This window comes from Mobula hypostoma, chromosome 12 (genome assembly GCF_963921235.1).
Source record: "Mobula hypostoma chromosome 12, sMobHyp1.1, whole genome shotgun sequence".
In the NCBI taxonomy this organism is placed as follows: domain Eukaryota; kingdom Metazoa; phylum Chordata; class Chondrichthyes; order Myliobatiformes; family Myliobatidae; genus Mobula; species Mobula hypostoma.
The window spans coordinates 47,319,280-47,337,324 of record NC_086108.1 but is presented as its reverse complement, the minus strand read 5'-3'; the positions used below and the strand labels follow the sequence as shown (position 1 = coordinate 47,337,324).

Here is an 18,045-nt window from a genome sequence, read left to right as displayed (position 1 = left end):
CGGTATCATCTTAAATAGTCAAGTTGTAATTTTTGCCTCAGCGACTAAACAGACACAATAGAAGCTCAATTACTGTTTTCTCCTCTATTACTGTGGCTGTTGCCAACTTGATAAAGAAAAGGAATTCCTTTTTCCATTACTCCATTCATCCTGCAATTGATTTCCTCCAAGTCCATCTTTGTCAATAAGAGGCCTTTGTCGTATACTCACGAACTTGAGGCCAGTCTTCTCCTTGGCCGTATTTTCTGACTCTAAATACAATTCTTATAATGTTATTACCAAGCAAGAACTATGATTAATTTTGTTCTATTGTCAGTAAGAGGTAACTTCCACTTCACACGCTCTTGAAACTTTGATACCTATTTCTGTTCAATATTAGTCACTGACGAGTAATTAGTCTTTAACTACTGTGACCACTACCGTATATTCAAGATTCAAAAAGCTTTAATGTCATTTGCAATACACATGTGTAAAGGAGAAGGAAATGATTGTTACTTCATATGCGATGCAGCATTAAAAAACACAATAGGATAAGGATCACAATAATTAAGAAACACAATAAATATAAATACATAAGATAGCTTATATAAATAGATTGATTGTATGTCCATAAAGCAATGCAGGCACAGGCATGCCTGTAAATAAGAGGACTCTGACAGGAAATAATAAAGTAGTAGTGGTGGGGGATGTGGAGGAGCCCGTTCATAGGTGGAGGAGTTGATCAGCCTTACTGCTTGGGGACAGTAATTGTTTTTGGGTCTGGTGGTCCTGGTGTGGATGCTGTGCGTCCTCCTCCCTGATGGGAGTGGGACAGGGTGGGTGGGATCATTCATGATGTTACTGGTTATTTTCTGGTACCTTTCAGTATAAATGTTCTTGATGGTGGATAGGCTGGTGCCGGTGATGTATTGGACAGTTTTGACTACCCATTGCAGAGCCTTCCTGTCCGCTGCAGGTGCAGTTTCTGTACCGTGCAGTGACGCAGCATGTTAGGATACTCTCCACTGCACATCTATAGAAGAATGTGAGTATAGATGTGTATAGTCCAGCTCTCCTCAGCCTCCTCAGAACGTAGAGGCATGGGTGAGCTTTCCTGATTATGTAGGATGTGTTCTGGGATCATGAGAGTTTGTGCGAGATGGTGCTCCCAAGAGATTGAAACTGCTTGCAGTTTCCACGGCTGAGCCACCAAAGTAAAGAGGGGTGTGAGTGCAGCAAATTCTCCTGAAGTTGATAACCATCTCATTTTGTCTTGTTAACACAGAGGAAGAGGTTATTTGCTTGGCACCAGGCCTTGAGCTCTTCCAGCTCTCTCTGTAGTCTGTCATCATTGTTGGTGCTGGGCCCCAACACTGTCATATCATTGGCGAACTTGACAACGTGATTACTTGGGAGCCTGTCCTGAAATGTGACAAGTTTGCTAATGCATATATGTAAAATTAATAATGTTATTTGAAAATGAGAATGTACACCAAAAGATCGATTGTATAATCATCTGAATTGTATGATACTTAGATCATTTCTGATGCAGTGGTTTTGGAAGCTCTCTATCCTCATTATCTCTCTCAATAACTTCCTTTGTTTCTGGTTGAGTGTTGAACATCCTGTTAAATGTTGGCAGTGTTTAAACCAAAACCCTTGAACCCAGTCTGGAAAATTCACTCTCTCCATTCTCAGTCTGAATGGAACCATTTGCAACTTTAGCGTTCCATCTTAACCCCCAAGCTATGTTTCTGACCCCCATTTCCTCTCTATTACAAAGACTTACTTTCACTTCCTCATTATTGGTTGATGTCCCACAATTAGTCACAGCATTGCTGCCTGCATTTTTACACTGGCTGCCAGGGACTGGTTTGGGCACTCATTTGAAGGTTTTCTCTGTTCTCTTCTTTTTTTCCAAATAAAATCCTAAATGCCTTCTTTATATTCACAATTTGATACAGAGTGCGGTCAGAGATTTTTTTTGTCACTGATCATCTTACAGGAAGGGCAAAATGTGAGGAATTAAATTTGAAACAACTTCTAAATCTAAATTAAGTTTATTCATGTGTAAGTAGATTACCTTGAGTCTTGTAAATTATTGTAATCTACACAGTCCTGTGGGTGTGCGGGTGTGGGTGCTCAGTTCCCTTTTTGTTTCCTTCCCTTCATTTCCCTTTTTGAATGAACTCTGTCTCTGAATTAGATTTACTGGGGGGATTTTCCAATGACCTTCAGTATTTGCAAAACCATTCCATCAGGTGAAGCAAAAATGCTCATGCTTTGGAAATGCCAGTTTGCCAACATGGGGCTCACAACCTCCATTCCCATTAGTACAGCCATTGAGTCCTCATCAACAAACTATTAGTAACTTCTAACCCATATTGTCTATAGTTGGGAGATGGCATTTGACTTTAAACGTGATGGTGAGATCTAGTTGTAGTGGCAAATTTTGTTATTCTGTTGCTTCTCTACATAAAACATTACTTGTGCTGGAGCAAACGATGGTAGTATTTGCTTATGTTGGAATAAGCCACAGGACTTCTTTATCTCTAGGCTGAAGGCAAATTGTAAGAGGGCTGTTGTCAAGTGATTATGTCACTCAGTTTTTCAGCCTGACAATTTCCATTAAGGAGAATTAAAGGAATACAGATGAAAATACATTGTTGAAACGTAGCATCGTGTTTAATGTCCACCAGTTATGAAGTTGTCTTTTCCATTGTGATGGCAGTATTTAAAAAATTACAATCCTATTTAAAATGCTAAACAATACCTTATTTACATATAGTGGTGTGGAACAGCACCACCTTTTAATGTCAAACCTCTCTCCAGCAGACAAGCACCACGGTTTTCAGCCCTTAAGCAGTCTGCTCCTACATCACCAAACAAATACTTGCAGCAAATGGGATGTTTTGACAATGCATCACAGAGAGGATTCTGGCAGTAGATTATGAGAACACTCAGTGCTCTTTTATTGTCATTTAGAAATGCATACATGCATTAAGAAATGATACAATGTTTCTCCGGAGTGATATCACAGAAAGCAGGACAAACCAAAGACTAACACTGACAGAACCACATAATTATAACATATAGTTACAACAGTGCAAAGCAATACCATAATTTGATGAAGAACAAACCATGGGCATGGTAAAAGAAGTCTCAAAGTCCCCGAGTCGATCGACTCTCAAGTCCCCGATAGCAGGCGGCAAAAGGGAGAAACTCCCTGCCATAAACCTCCAGGCACCGTCAACTTGCCGATGCCTTGGAAGCAGCTGACCACAGCCTACACTGAGTCCGTCCGTTCGAAAACTTCAAGCCTCCGACCAGCCCCTCCGATACAGCCTCCCGAGCGCCATCCTCTGCCGAGCGCCTTCGACCTCTCCCCAGCCGCTGAAACACGCAAAGCCGATGATTCGGGGCCTTCTGCTCCAGAGATTCCGGTTACCACACAGTAGCAGCGGCAGTGAAGCAGGTATTTCAGAAGTTTTCCAAATGTTCCTCCGTACTCTCACGTCCGTCTCCATCAAATCAGAATTGTGCACGGTCCCCTACTTGATAGATTACAGATATCATTCACCGGTGAGGCTGCACGCGCTGCCACCTTCTCCTGTAGGGAGCACGAGTCAAGGTTTTCAGAGAGAGGTGGTAGTCCTGCAGGAAGGAACAGTAATACCCACAAGATGCTGGAGGAACTTAGCAAATCAGGCAGCATCAATGTTGGAAAATAATCATTCAATGTTTTGGGCCAAGACCCTTCATCAGAATTGGAAAGGAAGGGGTTAGAACACTTTATGGCAGTTTGCATAAAGAATATGGTAGCCTGCCTCTATGACTATCATCCAGTAGCACTCAAGTCCACTGTGATAAAGTAATATTATCACAAATAATAAGCTGCATATACAATAGAAGTTAAAAAGTAAGCAGTATAACACTACTGGTGTTTCATACATGGTAAGACCTTGGTGGTAGCAAGAAGTTCAGTAGTCTTACAGCCAGGGGGTTAGAAGCTGTTTCCCATCCTAACAGTTCTTATTCTAACACTACAGTACCTCTTGCCTGAGGGTAGGAGGGTCAAAGAGATTGTTGATCTTCTCTGAAATCCTCATAATCCTTTGTAGGGATTTGTGGTCAAATACCTTGCCATTCCCATACTAGATGATGATACAGCTGACCAGGATACCTTGATGATGCTTCTGTAAAAATTGGTTAAAATGTTGTGTGTGGGGGGGAGGGATCTCCTTCTCCTCAATCTCCTCAGGAAGTGGAGATCCTGCTATGCAAAGGTGGTGAAGAATCAGGAAGAAGATTGAAAATCTGGTTGAATGGTGCCACAACAATAATCTCTCATTCAATATCAACAAAACTAAAGAGCTGATATTGACTCCAGGATGAAGAAACTGGAGGTCCATGAAGCAGACCTAATCAGGGGATTAGAGGTCCACCTCTACTTTCTTTGAAGTTTCCAATGATTTAGCATGTAGACTAAAACTTTGACTAATTTCTATAGATGGGTGTTAAAGAGTATATTGACTGGTTGCATCGTGGCCTGCTATGAAACCACCAATGCCCTTGAACAGAAAAGCCCCCAAAAAGTAGTGGATAAGGCCCAGTCCATCAGGGGTAAAGCCTTACCCGCCATTGAGCACATCTACAAGGAGTACTGTTGTAGGAAAGCAGCGTCCATCATCATCAAGGACCCCAACATCCAGGACCTGCTCTCTTCTCACTGCTGCCATCAGGAAAGAGGTACAGGAGCCTCAGGACTCACATCACCAGGTTCAGGAACAGTTACTACCCTTCAACCATCAGGCTCTCGAACTAGATGAATAGTTTCACTCAACTTCACTCACCCCAAACTTAACTGTTCCAACAACCTATGGACTCACTTTCAAGGTCTCTTCATCTTGTGCTCTTGATATTTACTGCTTACTTATTTATTATTATTGCCGGCTGGTGGCGTAGTGGCATCAGCGCCAGACTTCGGAGCAAAGGCTCCCGAGTTCGAATCCACCAGCTCCCTTGCATGCTTTCCATCCGTGCTGGGTTGAGCGTCGAGCTAGCAACTCAGCCTCGCAAAAATAAGAAAGCCGGCTAAAAAAACACAGTCATGACGGCGTCCTGGTGACTCCACTCGGAGTTAAGGGCTTCCTCCTTCTATTTATTATTATTACTTTTTTTCCTATTTGTATTTACAGTCCACAGTTTATTGTCTTTTGCACATTGGTTGTTTCTCCATCTTGTGTGTGTTTTTCATTGATTCTGTTGTGTTTCTTTGTATTTACTGTGAATGCCCGCAGCAAAATGAATCTCAGGTTATTATATGGTGACATATATGTTCTTTGATAATAACTTCCCTTTGAACTTTGAATAAGAAGGTGGTGGTAGGGGACAGAGCAAGGGCTGGCAGGTGATTGGTGAGGGGGAAGGTGGATAGATACGGGAGGGGGGATGATGTGAGAAGCTGGGAGGTGATAGGTGGAAGAAGTAAAGGGATGAATAAGAAGGAATCTTATTGGAATAATGGAGATGTCAGTGTTCCATGGAATAAAGGGAAGGAGGTGGGGAACCAGAGGGAGTTGATGGGTACGTCATGAGGATGGGAAGAGAAGAGGTGAAAGGGCCACCAGAATGAAGAGTAGATCTATTGTGAGACAGGCAGTCCACCGGAGCCACACCCAGAAGTAATTGGGATGTGGTACAGGTGAATTATCTGCATACTGTCCACTTTTAACATGTGCGGATTAGTGCTCATAGAAATTTCATCACTTGGTCAGAAGTGTGAAGGTGAGACCTTGTGCTCAAACTGCTTTGGTCCTTCTGAAAGTGGATTTACTTTCTGCGTTTGGTCTCCACTCAGTAACGATGGTTGGCCGCTGCGTTTACAGTACTACTGCTCCACTTTGATGGAGCAAGAATTCGAGGAGGGATTCCTACAGTGCCTCCTAATTTATGGAGTTAACGGCTCTGGTTAGATTGATAAAGGCCATGTTGTTTGGGAGTTTTCACATCGGGAAAATCATGTGCTACTGGTATTGGTTATTTATTCTCATGTGTACCAAGATACAGTGGAAATCTTGTGTACTGTTCACGCAGATCAAATCATTACACAGTGCATTGAGGTAGAACAAAGTAGAGCAGTAACAATGCAGAATAAAGAGTAACAGCTGCAGAGAAAGTGCAATGCAGGTAATCAATAAAGTGCAAGATCATAACGAGATACAGTGGAGTGTGAGGTCAGGAGCAATGTTCTCTCTAATTTGTAATCATCAGTGTGCACAAAAATCTTGTGTTGTGTAATTTGTTGCCAAGTGACAAGAACATGTGCACAATGAACTTTATGTATAGAGGTGTTAATTTTAACAGCTGGCAAAACACTGTCAATATGAACTTTAATCTCCTCTGGGTTTAATCGTTCTCACTCTCATTCATCTGCACTCTCACAAAACATATGCAGCAGGCTTGTAGCGGGTAATGAAGGATTTCCTCGCCAGAGCTTTTGCACATTGTCCATATGTGATTTGCATGTTAAATGACACTTTAAAAAGTCAAGTTCCCAAATATCGCTACATTTCTTCCTATTTGCAAGTTCTCCAGCAACTTTTGCATTGCAGCAATACATGCAGGTAACACCAGTTTTTGTATTGTACATAAATATTTCTCGTAGCTGCATGTTCCTGACCTCATGAGCTTTCGGTGTAGCAGTTTCTACTGTTTTATTAAGCCATTCACTTTAAATGAACTAGCAGTTCTTTTGCGCACCACGCTCTTTGCTTCTTTGGAATTCACCATAGTGAATCAATAATTTCTTCAATAAAAACAGTATAAATAAGCCAGTTCTAAAATCTGCAGACAAATCATCAGAAACTCCACATTGTCAACACTGTCCGCATCAGAAACCGGAAAAGGAAATGTGATTGTGTATGATCATGAAATATACTTAACATGCCAACGAGGTAGAGGGTGACAACCTTTTGTGCTCAGTTTAAATTCCTTTGTGTGCTAGTAGCAAAAGCTGTGTGCACGTGCACACCTCAGGGGGAACGTTGGTCAGTAGTCCATCTTATTGTACAGAAGGTCTGATAATAGTGGGATAGAAAATGGATTGACAACTGAACCACTCTGAGTGAAAACTGGTATCAAACATGACACTTGCTCCATTCTTTTTTGCCACAGTGCTGCAAACAGACATGCCGAGCCCTGTTAGCAGGTGGAACATTCAAGGGTATCTTCCATCCTCCCTGAGGAAATCCATTTCCCCTTGACTTCTGGGGACCTCTGGCCCATGACTGGCCAAGGTGGAGCAGCACACGTTGCTGAGAGCCCTGATCTCACAGCATCAGAAACACACAGATGTTCTGCATGAGTGTTGGTGGAAGGAGCTGGGCACACGGCAACCAACCATGAGCCGTCTTCTAGCCCGGCCCATCTGTGGAGAGTTGGTGGCCTCCACAATGGGCTCACTAGCAATCCCAGACCCCATAAAAATGGGGTGGAAACAAGATGCCTTCTCCCTCCTTCCCTCAGTGACTGCAGCAGACACTCCTGTAGTATGACATAGACATGCAGCCACAAAATAAAGAAACCCAAAAAAGAACCCGTTGAAAAAAAAGACCATCAAACATCCAATGTGCACAGAAAAAAAGATTCGTGCAAACAATAAAAGCAAGCAAATAGCTTTCAGAAGTAAAGTTGACTAAAGAAAGTCCAGCCACAGACATGAAGCCTCAGTTCAGCGCAGAGCCAAGCAAATGTCACAGAGCAGTGAGCTGAATCGGCCTGTCCCTTGCCTTCAGCCCCAACGCCCTGACCTTTTCAATCCGCCTTGAATCGTCCAAGCATCGAGTCGTTCCTCACTCTCGGATCCGGGCTCTGGGGGGGGGGCCTGTGCCTAACTTTTCCAATTCGGGCCAGTGCTTAAATCGATTGAGTTTCTGGTCTTTCCTCACTCTCGGAGACGGGCCCAGGCTCTGCCTCGCTGCTGCCGCGCCTCTGCTTGCTTCACTTTCAAGTCCAAAGGGAAGTACAGGCTGTTATTTGTGGTGCTTGTTTACCAGGAAAAGTGTTATTAATAAAGTATTTAGTTGTTTCCTTTGTTTTGTTCGCCACTGATAATTAGTCACTGAGCTGCACCAGCACCATCTTAAACTGGGTCTAATGGAGATATTAATTCTATAGGGTAGTGAATCTACGGGTTGCCTGAGTCAGAGATCTTCATATATACATGGTTAGAACTTCTTGTGCACTCGAATGGGTTTGCTGGGACGGTGTGGTCATGGAACGCCAATATGACTGGTATGGTCCCAGGGCCACTGCTACAAGTTTTGTGCAAGGTGTTAAGCACAACTGAGAAAGAATTGCACATTTTTGACATTGAGATGATACCACCCATGAATGACGAGTGTGTGTGCAGTAAGCTGTGGCTGAAGTAATTGCTGTGTGCGTGTGTGCCAATTCCACTTTTAACACCGTTTCCTGTCCATTATGGAATATCTCAATTATATTTTTGTTTTGCTGATCCAAGCCAAATGGGAATAATGTGATGTCGTTTAATGAATAAATTGCTTCTGAGAAAAGTTGAGATGGTCTTATGATAAATAGTCCTGCTGATGACATGAGATGAGATGAGGATAGGTATAAACATGAGTGAGGTTGAGTTGAGCCAAGTACTGTGGGTGTACAGTTGTGAATATGCAGCGGGTTAGGATGAGAGGAATGTCACTCATTCTAATTTGGGATACCCATTCCTCTTCCTATTTTGAGCAGTCAATGAATATTGAAAGGTGAAGGCTCACAATTTGTGAAGAAATATAGCTGAAAGCATCATATTGTTTTCATCTTAAAATCTAGTTGGATTATTTTTGCCATGACGGAAGTTTTGTGTTGTATGGATTGTTGAGGGTGTTACGTATGTAAGAAATGTAAGTACTTTAAAATGTTTACTTTATGTTGTATTTTAGGTTTCAAATTGATGACATTCTGAAGTTAAGTGTATTAGTCAAAAGAGATATGCATATACGATATTCATGGGTCATGCACGACACTGTCTTTGAGTTACAATGGTAACTGATATCCTGAGTAATAAATTATACTTTCTTCTCTGGGCAGCCTCTATTTAGTAATCTTACATTTGATTAGCCTAAGCTGCATAAGTGAATCATTTAAGATTTATCTGAGCATGCTTGGAACCCGGGCTTTTCAGTTGAGCATCCAATCAAATTATTATGACCATATTAAAAATGTCTGATTTTCTGTCATTTAGGGGACGACTAATGAAAAAGTGAAATGGCATAAGCGTGCATTAGCAATCTTATCCACAATTGTAAGATATGTTTCAATATTTAGAATATATACTCATAGTGTGACTCAGCTGATAAATGTATCAGACAAACAAGGCCTTTTATTCCCATTGGCAATTTAAAAGGAAGGAACATTTCTACTTCATTCGAGAAAATGTGATCAGGAAGTACAGAACATAAAACATAGAAATCTATGGCACTTTACAGCACACAATGTTGTGCCGAACACGAAACCTACTCAAGAATTTCCCTACTGCATAGCCCTCAATTTTTCTAAGCTCCGTGTACCTATCTACGAGTCTCTTAATAGACCCTATTGTATCTGCTTCCACCACCATCACTGGCAGTGCATTCCACACACCCACCACTCTCTGTGTGAAAACCTTACCTCTGACATCCCCCCTGTACCTACTTCCAAACACCTTAAAACTATGCCCCCTCGTGTTAGCCATTTCAGCCCTGGGAAAAAGCCTCTGGCTATCCACACAATCAGTGCCTCTCATCATCTTATACAACTCTATCAGGTCACTTCTCATCCTCCAAGGAGAAAAGGCCAAGTTCACTCAACCTATTCTCATAAGGCACACTCTCCAATCCAGTGGGAGGTGGTGCTTTAGCACTGCTGACCCACCACCTCGAAGAAGTCTTGATCATAAGCGGGCCAAAACTCCTGAAGACAGGTGGCAGATCAACTGATGATCCCACTGGTGATAGCACAGGACAGTTAACATCTTAGTCCATGTGTATTTTGTAACTCTTTTGTTCTGGACACCAGTGACTACCAGGAATAGTCTGGCTGGCAACCGGGAATAGTCCGGTGACAGCGTGGAGAGACAGCGGACAGCCAGGAAAGACTGGCACCGGGGGTGTCAGGATTGGCAGTCCGGGCACCAGCTCAGAAGAGCACCCACCTCTTGAAGCTTCTAGTTTATACAGAGAAACATACCCTCGGGGTCCTCCGAGAGGGAGGGAGAATGATGGACCCAATCGGAGAAATACAGTTAATTACAGGGAACGTCTACGACCAAGAGCTAGGCTAAGAGGCTCTGAGTGTCCAGTGTGTTGGTGTGGGAGAGCGTTTTCCAGCATTAAAGGTTTACGAGTCCACCAAGCAAAGTTGAAGTGCTATTCCATCCCAGTGGATGAAGATGAGATTTCTTCACCAAGCACAGATGATGTGGTCTTTTCAACCACTGATTCACAAGCCACAACGATTTGCACTGGAAAGCGTCATCATACTCCAGGTCAGACGAGAGATAACCCAGGTCAGGTTTCAGACCACAGTACCCAGGTAGATTCTTCGCATGATGGCGGTGGCGAGGAGGTAGAGAAGAAGAGGAAGGTCAAGTGGCCAGCAATGGCAGATAAGAAGGCTTGGCGTGTGTTTGCTGAGGATATCAGTATGATGTTGGAGAACACGCTCAGGGGAACATCAAAGAGAAAGTTGGAAGTGATGTGCGATATGATTTACGACGTTGGATAGTACAGGTTTGGTTTGGTTAAGTTGAAGAAAACAAAGCCTACACAGCAACCAAGCAGGCGCCAAAAGGAGATTATTAGGTTGAGGAGAGAGCTTAGATAATTGAGACAGAGGTGGAAGGTGGCAAGTGAGGGTGACAAGCCAGGGCTTGCTGATCTCCGAGAGCATTTTCGAATAAAATTAGCATCACTCCGTCGTGCAGAGTCACAACGTAAAAAGAGAAAGAAGAGAGAGAAGGCAAGAAAGTCGTTCTTTGAGAACCCTCACGAGTTCACAAAGAATCTGTTTGAACAAAGTAAGAGCGGGCAGCTTAACATCTCTCAACAAGAACTTGAGGATCACCTAGCAAGCACTTACTCTAATGAACAGCAGGAGGCCCCTTTGCTTGACATTTCAGGGCTTGTGAAGCCTACCAAGCCAGGAGTGAAGTTCGACCTCAAGATCTCTCTGATCCTGCATAGTGCCAAGATTCTTACCATTGAAATGTGGTAGTGGGGCTGGTCTCCTTCCAGTTCAATAAAATGGATCTTCTGGCCATTAAAGTAACAAATGCGATCATCCGACAGGCTGAAGAGGATAAAAATCTATGTTCCATTATTGGCAAACCAAAGATTGCTGTAATAGGATGGGGTTGTAAGACAAAGCACAAAACTGTTGAAATAATATCAAAAATATCTTTCCAGAATTTTTCCAAGAGAGGGCAGGACCAAAACATATGAGTCAAGGAAGCCACCTCAGAGTGACATTTGTCACAAATAGGGTTTATATGGGAATAAAAACGAGCTAATTTATCTTCAGACATAGGGTCCTATGCACTACTTTAAATTGTATTAGCGTATGTTTGGCACATATAGATGAAGAACTAACTAATTGAAAAATGTTATCCCATTTCTCTATAGGTAGGCAAAGTTGAAGTTCCCTTTTCCATTCATTTTTAATTTTATCAGATATACCTGTATATTATGATCAGATATCATAAATAGTTGCTATTAATCCCTTCTGAAAGGGATTTAACCCTAAAATTTTATCGATGATATCAGTAGGGTGTGAAATCGGGAAGATAGGCAGCGTGGTATTTAAAAAGTTTCTTATTTGTAGATATCTAAAAAAATGGGATCTGGGTAAATTAGATTTATTAGATAACTGTTCAAAAGACAGGAAACAGTTATTCAGAAATAAGTCACGGAAACATGTTATACCTTTCATTTTCCATATCAAAAAGGCTTGGTCCATAACCAAGGGTTGAAAAAAAATTAGATATAATAGGGCTTGATAATATAAATTTGTTCAAACCAAAAAATTTATGAAATTGAAACTATATTCGTAATGTATGTTTAATTATTGTATTAACTATTTGTTTATTCAATTTAGATAATACAAAAGGAAGTGGTTCCTAAAATGGAAGCCAAAGAGAACCCTTGTACAGAGTGGCCTTCAAGGTTTACCCAATGTGGACTTGGAATTATATTCCAATCGTGTCCAAAATATTAAATATTGAATATTAATTGCCCAATAATAGAATCTTAGATTTGGCAATGCTAAACCACCATCTTTCTTGGACTTATGTAAATATTTTTTACTTAACCTGGGATTTTTATTCTGCCATATATAGGAGGAAATTTTAGAATCAATAGTATCAAAAAAAGATTTAGGAATAAAAATTGGTATTGCTTGGAGCAGATATAAAAGTTTAGGTAGAATAATCATTTTAATAGCATTAGTTCAGCCAATCAGTGATAGAGACAATGGGGATCACTTAGTAATCTGGTGTTTAACCTGACTAATTAATGGTAAAAGATTGAGCTTGAATAGGTCCTTATGTCTCTTAGCAATCTTAACTCCCAAATAAGTAAAATAGTCAGTAATCAATCTGAATGGTGAACATCTACAAATGGGAACCTGCATATTTAATTGAAAAAGTTCATTCTCACCCAGATTCAATTTGTAACCAGAAAAACTACTGAACTGAACAAGCAGAGTTAATACTGCTGGAATGGATTTCCCCGGGTTAGAAATATATAATAGTAGATCATCTGCATATAGTGATAATTTATGTGTCTCATTTCCACGGGTAATACCAAATATATTAAGAGAGTCACGAATAGCAATAGCTAACGGTTCCAAAGCAATATCAAATAGTAGTGGACTAAGAGGGCAACCCTGCCTAGTGCCACGGAATAAATGAAAAAAGGGAGATCTTTGATTACAGTATTAGTGAATACCAAAGCCAAAGGAGTGCCTAGTTTTCTGAACCTTTTGTAAGCTTTACTTTCCTTCTTAGTGAGATTTTCTACATCCTTTGTCCACCATGGTTCTTTTACCCTACCGTCCTTTCCCTACCTCCAGTAGAGGCATGGGTTTCAATTGTCTGGCAATTCCATTTCCAACTTCCAAAGTTCAGAAAAGCATTTTGTTTCCTTCCATAGATGTTGCCTGACCCATTGAGTTCCTCCAGCGTTTTGTGTGGGTTGTACAGCTTTAGATTGCCTTCTGTCCTAAATGTTAATTCCTTCCCTTTGAAAAGCCACATATTTTCTAATGATCTGGGGGAGGGGATTCCTGTCAATCCCCTTGCTTCATTTACTTCCCTGTAAACTACCCCGTCTCGAGCACCAATCAACTCCCCCCTCCACCCCAATCCTCCATGCACAAGCCAAAGATGATTTGCAGTAGCCAATACTTACCGCAAGGCTTTAGGAGGTTGAAGAAAACTGAAGGATCTGGGGAAACCAATGGGGACACAGGGAAATCACGTAAACATCACACAAATAGAGCAGGAGATCAGGATTTACCCTGGGTCACCATAGTTACGAAGTAGCAGCTCTACCTGCTGAGCTACTGTGCCATCCACTTCTGATATAATCTGCTGGTGATTTGCCTGGTTGTCAGATATACAGGCCCCTGCCAACTCATGTTGTCTAAATATAGAAATATTTATCCAACGTCATTGATCACATAATTTACATAACTTTCTCTCTTATTTTTATTCAGAATTTGCAAAGCAAAATTCAGTTGAAGCCCAAGTATTTTCACAAGCTATTCAATTCTTCAGGCAGGAAAAAGGTCACTATGGGTCCTGGGAAATGAATCATGGTGACAAAGTGCTGGTAAGTCAATAATGAGCGTTAAAGGATGTCACTTACTGTGTTCCTGCAACTTTAGCTGTGTTCTCAGATGTTCTTCAGCCCATTGAAACCATGATGCATTTTGTAGTACAATGAATAGATATTAAGTATGATTGGTGTATCTTATTGTTTGAGGTAAATATGACATACTGTACAGGGGATAACGGGTTACAAAATCAGTTGAGTTAATCTTAGACTTAAAATCTTGTTATATAACTGAGAACTCAGACCCTGGGCATCAGCAATTGTGCAGATTCTAATTCAAACTTACACAAAGTAACTGATTTTTATTCTCTCTCTAGCCTGACATTGACAGGGGGTGGGGTGGGGTTGGTGGTGAATGCAATTGAGCTGATTGCAGCTTGGTAGTGTTGAACTAATGGTAGGTCAGGCCTGAATTTGGTCTTGGTTCGGAAGAGTCTGAATGGAGGAGCAGCTTTATGCAAGTTGGGTGGATGGCGAGGCTCTCTGGGCTTTAGGTAACATTTTTCCATCAGCACAGAAGTACCCAACCTGCCATTCTGGTGCAGTGGAATTGGTGAGAGAGTGGGGCTGACAAATGGATGATAGTAGCAATGTTGGTGTAGGGCTGAGGTTGGTGAGTAGTTGAGGTTTAAAGTGCCTCAACTGGATTAAGCTGCTTCACTTAGGAGTCACGAGGAATAATTGCTGATTGACTTTTGATGCACTTGGGTAATTTCAGCTGCCAGTTGGTGACAGTATTCAATGACGTGAATATACTCAGTGTGATGGAAGTCAAGTTGTGATCAGAGAACAAAATCTGGATATGCAAAAGAACATCCTCTTCTGTAGCTGTAATGGAGATGGTGGCCTTGGCAGGAAGGTTCATCATGTTAGATTCTACATGGATGGGACTTTGTGTACCAACACTGACGTGCTATTCCATTATTTTCAAGAATTTATTCAGGTGTCTCAAGTGGAACGGTGGTGGGAACAATAAAACAAAAATCAATCACAACATGAAATATAATTCAAATGATTGTTGAGTAAAAATATAAGGGAATGGTGTCTTATTAATACCTATCAGGCAACATTTGGGGCAATTCATGGTACTGAGTCATTGTAATTAATCTAATGTGCTCTTGGCACCACCTGCAGGCTTGCTACTATAAGACTTTAGAGGCCACTCCTCATTTTTAATAGCTAATATGATGAAATTAGTAAAGGACAGTGCAGCTTTCTTCATATAGTTCTCTAGGGTCTGCTGATAGTTCTTGTCATGGAATGAGCTCAGAAAATGAACAAAATTGTCAATTGAACTATGAACCTGTAATTTCCTCTTGTAGATCCTAAGCAACCTGGTGATGGAAGAATTGTTGCCTACCCTGCAGAGTGATCTCTTGCCAAAACTGAAGGGGAAAAAGAATGAAAGGAAGAAAGTCTGGTTCAGTGTACGTACCTAGCTGTAAATTTCACAGTACTGGAGTCGGATTAAATGCAGTGCAACAAGTGAGCAGTGTGAGCACAGTATCAACAACCAGAAAAACAAATCCTTAAGCATACCCTTAAAATTACAGTTCATTTTTCTACAGAAGATGAGAGGTTATTTTTGTTCTAGCAGCAGGATCTGCTGCAAATAAGTCCAACACCTTCTGCTGCATGAGTGACTGTATTTGCATTTATTAAGTGCGTAATGACACCCAACTACCAATGAAAAGGTGCAACAAGCAGATTCTGCAGAGCAAGCTTATCTTATATAATGTTGATCATGCAATAAATATATATTGGCCTTGACACTGGCAATAACCTATTGCTCTTCAAAGTAATACAGTATTATTCACGTGAGAGAATAGAAGGAACTTGCTTTAATGTATCGTCTTAAAAATGACTCTTGACAGCCTTGTATTCCCTAAATGCTATACTGAAATGTCAGCCAAGAATTTTGTGCTCAGATTTCTGACAGGGAATTTAATTCATTGCTTCATGAAATAAATGTAAAGTGAGCCATGGCATATGACTATAAAACATAGGAGCAGAATTAGGCCACTCAGCTGATCAAAATTCAAAGTAAATCTATCTAAGTACATATTTGTCACCAAATACAACCCTGGGCTTTGTTTTCTTGTGGGCATACACAATAAATATAAGAAATACAATAGAATCAATGAAAGAACATTCCCAATAGGGCAGACAATCAATGAGGCAAAAGACAGTGCACCTTTCTACAACTGTGCAAATACAAAATAAAAAGCAATAAACAACAATAATAAATAAAGAATCAATAAATATTGAGAATGCGAAATGAAGTGTCCTTGAAAGTGAGCCCGTAGGTTGTGGGAACCATTCAGTGATGTAGCGAGTGAGGTTGAGTGAAGCTAGGTTCAAGAGCCTGGTGTTTGAGGGCAGTTATTGTTCCTGAACCTGGTGGTATGGATACTGAGGCCTCTGTAACTTCTTCCTGATGGCAGCAGTGAGAAGAGGGCATGTCCTGGGTGGTGGGGGTCCCTGATGATGGATGCTGCTTTCCTGAGATAGTGTTTTGTGCAGTTGTGCTCAATGGCTGGGGGGAGGGGGTGCTTATCTGTGATGTTTACAGTCATCACTCCCAAAAAGATCATCAGAGTCCTGAATACTCAGTAATGCAAGGAAGGAGATCTCTTCACAAAATGTTTAGGAGAACACAGGAGCAGCATGGTTATGGAGACAAGGGTCTTTTCAATTAGCTTCATTTCCCCGAACATTTAAAACTCAGCATGCTGAGGGGAAAAAGTACCAGTGTAAATCAGGAAGGAGGGAAGTGATCGGAGTGGAATTTAGTGTTTCAAAATACGTTAGTTTGCACTTTGAGCAGGATGAAGCATGTTTAGTGTGGAAGCCAATTAATATATTATACAGATGTGTTTTTCTAATATATGGATCTCTGTGTTTTATTTGTATGAATTAATTTGTTTCAGGTTAACATTTTCCCCCATTTAAACAACCATTTAAATCAAGCTCTAGATCCAAACTGTAAGTAAATGTGCAGAAATCCCTTTCTGTGTGGAACATTGCCAAATATCTCCAGAAGTCCACATGAACTGCATTCATAAACAAAAATGTCCTGAGTTAGTGGATGGAGTACTATTATAAAGCATCTTAAGTCAAAACAGAAAACGCCAGAAACGTTCATCTGGTCGGGCAGCATCTGTGAAAAGAGAAACAGAGTTAACTCTGCATATCCAAGTCGGTGATGATGAAGGGTCTGGAACCGGAAATGTTAATCCTGTTTCTCTTCTCACAGACTTGGTCTGACTCACTGAGTGTTTGCAGAATTTTATGTGTTTTAATTTCAGATCTTTAGCATCCACGGGTGCTATTTTTTCCCAAAGCATCTGAAATTTAAGACGCCACAGTAACTTAAATTTTGGATGAAGAGTAACGGTGATAAAGTTGTAGCTGTATGAAGACTGTCAACATTCAAGTTTACATGTTGATTCTTGGCAGTCTAAAAACCTGAGCCCACTACATGCTGAAGAAACATTTTATCCAATCTTTCCAACCCACATATTAGCAATGCTCAACTGTACCTCATTTTCCAGGGACACTTTTGATAATTTGGTGGAAAAGCTTTGGTGTTTTTTCTTATTACAGATTGTGGAAGATGCTTACAATTTAGTACAAACCCATCTGACTGATCGTTTGCAATCCCTGCATGACGAATGCCAAAAATCCAGCAAGAAACTAGAGGGGATAATTCGCTCGGATATGGATCAGATCATTGCTTCAAAGGAATTCACAGCTGGAAAACTTAAAGGTGAATCTAGGGAAACAAACCCACACACTGTCCACCTGACACTCAACCTATCATTGTAGGTAATGTAATCTTCCCAACACACCCACTCTAATGAGGGAAGCTGATAATAAAATGCAAAGCTGAAAAAGAAGTGAAACTTCTCCCTGACTAAAGCAGAATTCAGAAACATTAATCAAACCTTGAAAGCTGATTTGTGACCTGCTGCATTGGTAGTTAATTAATTCAGCACTGATTGCATATGGAGCAACCTTTACTAAAACCTTTGATAAATCTGAGCCTGGTGAACACCTGTTTTATACTCACCTTAATGACTATTCGCACCAAATAAACCAAATCCACCTGTACATACTCAGGTATACCTCACTGTATATATTCACAATTACTTGCACTATTGTTTTGTTTGCTTTT

General features: G+C 41.0%; 1 protein-coding gene across 2 annotated transcripts in view; it reads left to right on the top strand.

Moving 5' to 3' along the window:
• Positions 1-18,045, top strand: part of niban1a (niban apoptosis regulator 1a) — a 140,648-nt gene that overhangs the window by 97,995 nt on the left and 24,608 nt on the right. For both annotated transcript variants that reach the window (XM_063064011.1, XM_063064010.1), the window contains 3 exons: positions 13,750-13,865; positions 15,191-15,295; positions 17,475-17,637. In XM_063064011.1, the coding sequence (XP_062920081.1) occupies positions 13,750-13,865; positions 15,191-15,295; positions 17,475-17,637 (384 nt within the window). The remainder of the gene's footprint in view (positions 1-13,749; positions 13,866-15,190; positions 15,296-17,474; positions 17,638-18,045) is intronic.